The sequence below is a fragment of the Phaseolus vulgaris genome, chromosome 4, assembly GCF_000499845.2.
Source record: "Phaseolus vulgaris cultivar G19833 chromosome 4, P. vulgaris v2.0, whole genome shotgun sequence".
In the NCBI taxonomy this organism is placed as follows: Eukaryota; Viridiplantae; Streptophyta; class Magnoliopsida; order Fabales; family Fabaceae; genus Phaseolus; species Phaseolus vulgaris.
In genome coordinates this window covers 38,937,360-38,943,479 of record NC_023756.2, presented here as the reverse complement: position 1 = coordinate 38,943,479, position 6,120 = coordinate 38,937,360, and the positions used below count along the sequence as shown (strand labels likewise).

Below are 6,120 nucleotides of genomic sequence, written 5' to 3'. Positions count from 1 at the left end.
AGTTTAATCCTCTCAACTTATTCTACTATATACTGAATTTTTTGTTCTGTTTGGATAACTTGCTTTAGGCCCGTAAATCTTGAAGTTTATCCAGACTGCAGGGAATAAAATTCTAGAAGTTGCTTGGAAAGCAAGCAATTGAGGTAAGGGAAGCTAAATTTAATTTTTAATAGCACCCTAGGATAGAAGATCTGAATGGGGAAGGGACGTGGTCCCAATATTGAATTTCTCTTGCAGGGGTGTTATTTGTTTATATATTGTGTGTTTGTTTATATATTATTTAAACTTTATAAATATTCTATTTTGATAGTTTGAGAGTTAAATATTGTTTTTAACGTTGGAAAAGTTCTGGAATGATATGAATTTTTAAATGTTATGTGATTGAATGATATGTATTATATACGAATGATGTAAATAGTATGAAATTGATGACATACATTTGGGATAATGTATGAGTTGTTGTTTGGTGGTACGTTAAGTATGAAAAGACTATGTTTAACAGAGATCCTCTGGCTTCACTAACGATCTAAGTCATGTAGACTAAGATATTAGGTGGTGAGGAGTTGAGAGGGAGTTCATACACATCGGGTCCCACTGTAGACACTCGGTATTGGATGTTTGAACTTACCCTGATCCTTTCTATTGGATTCGCTGGTAATCTTTGGATCAGGTGTTAGTCTCTGGTAGGGGCATACTTAATGAGTCTTCCGGAAGATGAAGTGGGATTGAAATGAAATCCAATGATTGTGATTGAAAATAGATCCAAGTGTGGTCTATATGAATGATGAAATTGATATTTAAATTTTACATGACAACATTTAAAGAAATGTTTATAAATGATTTGTTTGGTTGGTTCTTTTTGCAAGAATTAGATATGATATGCAATTTCTTTTCACTAGCTTACCCTTGCTTTTCTTGTTGTGTTTGAACTGCGATGACTGTACTACGTACACGAGCAAATGATATTACAGGTGTCGGAGGGTCTGAAGAGCTTTAGGATGTTGACTTTGAAACTTATGTTGTAAATATTTGTATTTCTATATGTCCTAATCATGTATTAGGAATGTTTTGAAAAACTCTACTTTTGTATAGAAATACGTAGAACGTTTTAAATAGTTAGATGTATTTTCGGGGTGTTACATTTAATGGTATCAGAGCGGTTCATCCTTAGGATAATCTGAGGGTGGTGGGTTTATTCTGTTTCTCCTGCGTGTAGATTTTTGTTTACATCTAGCCTCAAGACTTAGTTAAAAGTTTCTAATAAGATGTTTGACAAAGTTGTTTTTCTTGAAATCTTGTTTGTGTTCGAGTCAAGTTAATTGTTAGGAATAAAGATGAAAGTATTAAGAATGAAAAAAATCTTGATAGAGTAGTGAGGGTGCACACTCATGACTAGATCAAGATTATTTTCTATCTTAATTCTAAGTAGCTAGAATACATTTTAGAGATAAGTCTTGATTGGTTTTGTATCTATGTTGTGTGATTATTTCCTTTAAGTTAATTTGTCTTAAAGATGTAGCTGGAAATTTTTAGTAATTTCTAACCCAATTCTTTACGTGCTTAGTAGATGGCACGTAGACCACCTACTCCTCCTCCACCAGTAGATATGCCCAACTTAGCTCAGGCAATAGTGATGATGGCAACAACCTTGCAACAACAGAGTGCTACTATGGCACAACAACATTAGGCTGCCCTTCATCAATTAGAAACTACTAGATTAGTAGCTGAAGCATCTCAACTTCATCAACAACCCCATACCTTTAGTCTGGAGGATTTTTTGAGACACAATCCCCCCAAGTTTAATGGGAAGGTAAATCCAGATGAAGCAGACCAGTGGGTGAGAGACATAGAAAGAATCTTTGAAGCTACTCAATGCCCTAAAGAGACAAAGTTATCTTATGCCATCTATATGCTTATTGAAGAAGCTGAGTTTTGGTGGATAGGCATGAAGCAAATGATGGAAGACAAAAGAGAAGATGCCACTTGGGAGAACTTCAAAGTAAAATTCCTGGAGGAGTATTTTCCTAATAGTGTCAGGTATGCAAAAGAAATTGAATTCATTCAACTGGAACAAGGAAATCTTTCAGTCACTGAATATGCTACTAGGTTCAAACACCTAGCTAGATTCTACACCCAAACCATGACTGAGGCTTGGAGATGTAGAAAATTTGAGTTTGGATTGAAGCAAGAACTTAAAGAAGTGGTGATTTCTATGTCCATTAGAAATTTCCCTGCTCTAGTGGAGAAATCAAAAGTAGTGGAGAGTTTGAAAATTAGTAGCAGACTTGTTAAGCCTCAAGTGGGAGGACCTTCTAAAAGCATGCCTAAATATGAAGATAGAAAGAAACCTTATTTCAGACCTCAATCTTATAGCAGCGGAAGACCCAATTCTCAATCACCACCTAGTTTCAGATGTTTTAGATGCGGTGGGCCACATGTTAGATTTTGCCCTCATCCAGTGTCAAATGTGACATGTGATAGATGTCACAGGTATGGTCATGCAACAAAAGACTGTCGTGTCCAATTGGGATCTCCAAATTCTGGCGTAGTGCAGCAAGTACAACAAAATAGTAATCAAAAACCCAGAGCTGCTGGAAGAGTTTTTGCCATTAGTGGAGTTGAAGCTTCATAGTCCGATAGCCTTGTTAGAGGTATTTGTTCTATCCTTGGAACACAAATATCTATATTGTTTGATTCTGGGGCAACCCATTCTTTTATATCTTTTGATTGTGCTAAGAAACTTAAGTTGCCAGTCCGAGAATTAGAATTTGAGTTGATGGTATCTACACCAACAGAAGGTATTATAGTAACTTCTTCCATGTGTGTTGAGTGTCCAGTAATTATAGATGGGCAGAGATACAAGATCAACATGATTTGTATACCTCTAAAAGATTTGGAGGTTATATTGGGAATGGATTGGTTGTCTGCTAATCTTATCGTTATAGATTGTGGTCAGAAGAAGTTAATTTTCCTTAAATTAGAAGGAATGCAGGTTATCTCAGCTCATCAGTTTGAGAGAGAGATACAAGAAGGTGCAGAATGTTTTATGCTTTTGGCTTGTTCTATAGTTACTGATAAAGTACAAAAAGATATATTTGTAGTTCAAGAGTTTATGGACATATTTCCTGATGAGATTCCTGGACTTCCACCTAAAAGAGAGATAGAGTTTGCAATAGACTTTATTCCTGGAACAGGCCCAATGTCAATTTCTCCATACCGAATGGCACCCGCAGAGTTAGCTTAATTGAAGAAACAACTAGAAGACTTATTGGAGAAGCAATTCATTCGACCTAGTGTTTCTCCATGGGGAGCTCCAGTGCTATTAGTGAAGAAGAAGAATGGTTTGTCACGTCTATGCATAGATTATAGACAATTAAACAGGTTAACAATAAAGAATAAATATCAATTTCCTAGAATTGATGATCTGATGGATTAGTTTCATGGGGCAGTTGTCTTTCCTAAGATAGATCTGCGCTCAGGTTATCACCAAATTTTAGGGAAAGCGAAAGATGTTCAGAAGACTGCTTTTAGATCAAGGTATGGTCACTATGAATTTCTGGTTATGACATTTGGTGTGACTAATGCTCCTGTATTGACAATCCCTGATACCAATCAGTCTTTTGAAGTTTTCTGTGATGCTTCCTATCAGGGATTGGGTTGTGTTCTGATGCAGAATAAGAAATTTGTTGCCTATGCTTCTCGTCAGTTAAAGGTGCATGAAAGAAATTATCCAACTCATGATCTAGAATTGGCAGCAGTTGTCTTTGCTTTAAAAATATGGAGACATTTTCTTTACGGAGTTAGTTTTAATGTGTTTAGTGATCATCAAAGCTTGAAGTATTTGTTTGATCAGAAGGAGCTAAATATGAGGCAGAGGAGATGGATTGAATTTTTAAAAGACTATGATTTCCAGCTAATATATCATCCTGGGAAGGCAAATGTTGTTGCAGATGCGTTGAGTCATAAAAAAATACAAATATCGTCGCTTATGATTAGAGAGCTAGCATTGATTGAAGATTTCAAGAGTATGAATTTGGAGTTTTCCATGTCTTCAAATTGTATTAGTTGTAATACACTTGTTATAACTAATGAATTTCTGGAGAAGGTGAAGGAGAAGCAGTTGGAAGATTCAAAATTGAAGAACTTCGTGGGCTTATTAAATACTGACAAAGCTAAAGACTTCTCTTTAGGAGTAGATGGTATTTTGAGATTCAGAAATGGAATATGCATGCCAGAGGATAATGAACTAAAGCAAACAGTGTTATCTGAAGGTCATAAAAGCAAACTCAGTTTACATCCAGGAATGACCAAGATATATCAAGATCTCAAGAAGTCTTATTGGTGGCATGGCATGAAGAATGATGTAGCTAAGTTTGTAGCTGCTTGCTTGACTTGTCAGAAATCAAAGATTGAACATCAACGACCTGCAGGCATCTTAACTCAATTAGACATTCCAGTGTGGAAGTGGGACAGTATCTCAATGGATTTTGTTACCCACTTACCACATACTTTGAGGAAGCATGACTTTGTTTGGGTCATAGTGGACAGACTGACAAAGACGACACACTTCCTACCTATAGACTTTACGTAGATGAAATAGTCAGATTGCATGGTGTACCCTCCAACATAGTTTCAAATAGAGATCCTAGATTCTCCTCCAGATTCTGGCAAACACTTCAAGAAGCTTTGGCGACTAAACTCAGACTTAGTTCAATATACCATCCTCAGATGATGGACAATCAAAGATAACTATCCAGTCCTTAGAGGATTTGCTTAGGACTTGTGTGTTAGATCATTTGGGCAGTTGGGATGAAATTCTACTATTGGTAGAGTTCACTTACAATAACAGTTACCAAGCTAGAATAGGAATGGCTCCTTTCGAGGCATTGTATGGAAGAAAGTGTAAGACACCTCTGTGTTGGTTTTAGGATTGGTGAGAGTGTGTTAATTGAACCGGAATTAATACAATAAAGCAATGAGAAAGTCAAAATGATTCAGGAAAGATTGAAAACATCTCTCAGCAGGCAAAAATCTTATGCATATCAAAGAAGAAGACCTTTAGAATTCTCTGCGGTGAGCATGTCTTTTTGAGAGTTACACCGTTCACTGGTGTAGGAAGAGCACTCAAATCCAAGAAATTGACTCCTAAGTTCATAGGACCTTATCAAATTCTCAGGAGAATAGGCCCTATGGCTTACAAAATTGCTTTGCCTCCTCCTTTAGCTAACATTCACAATATTTTCCATGTATCCCAGCTAAGAAAGTATGTACTCGATCCCAACCACATTCTAGAGTCTGATTTAATCCAGGTGGAAGAAAATCTGTCATTTGAAATGTAGACAATCATAATTTTAGATTCACAAGTGAAACAACTTCGTGGAAGAAGTATTCCCATGGTGAAAGTATTGTGGGATCTCATCTCTAGAGACTCCACTTGGGAAATTGAAGAGGAGATACGAGCATCATACACTAATCTCTTTATTGGTAAGTTCATTTTCGAGGACAAAAGTTTTTGTAGTTCGAGATAATGTAACAGTATAAAAAAAATTAAAGAAGCAGAGTCGTTGCCTCCCCCTGCGCGTACCATTCTTTTCTTCCCTTTCTTTCTCCCTCCATCTCTCCCTTCTATCTTCTCTCCTAATTTACTCTCCCAATCTTCATCTATTTTAGAATTTGATCATACCACGCTGTAGTTGAGGAGTTAAGGAACATTTCTACCCGATCAGATTTTCAAACAGAGTAAGTTCATTTTTGCTCTAAAGTTCCTTTGTTCTCTATTTTTCCTTAGGATTTAGTCATCAATCTTGGTGGAGTCAGATGAGAAGTTTAATCCTCTCAACTTATTCTACTATATACTGAATTTTTGTTCTGTTTGGATAACTTGCTTTAGGCCCGTAAATCTTGAAGTTTATCCAGACTGCAGGGAATAAAATTCTAGAAGTTGCTTGGAAAACAAGCAATTGAGGTAAGGGAAGCTAAATTTAATTTTTAATAACACCCTAGGATAGAATATCTGAATGCGGAAGGGACGTGGTCCCAATATTGAATTTCTCTTGCAGGGGTGTTATTTGTTTATATATTGTGTGTTTGTTTATATATTATTTAAACCTTATAAATATT

General features: G+C 36.2%; 2 protein-coding genes across 2 annotated transcripts; both read left to right on the top strand.

Annotated features, from left to right (window-relative positions):
* The first annotated feature begins 2,140 nt into the window (after positions 1-2,140).
* Positions 2,141-2,632, top strand: LOC137838795 (uncharacterized). The gene has a single exon (XM_068648020.1). The coding sequence runs from the start codon at positions 2,141-2,143 to the stop codon at positions 2,630-2,632; it is 492 nt and encodes a 163-aa protein (XP_068504121.1).
* Positions 2,633-2,818: 186 nt separating this feature from the next.
* On the top strand, positions 2,819-3,244 carry LOC137838794 (uncharacterized). Its single transcript, XM_068648018.1, has one exon. It carries the CDS (start codon positions 2,819-2,821, stop codon positions 3,242-3,244), a length of 426 nt encoding a protein of 141 aa, XP_068504119.1.
* Positions 3,245-6,120: the final 2,876 nt, after the last annotated feature.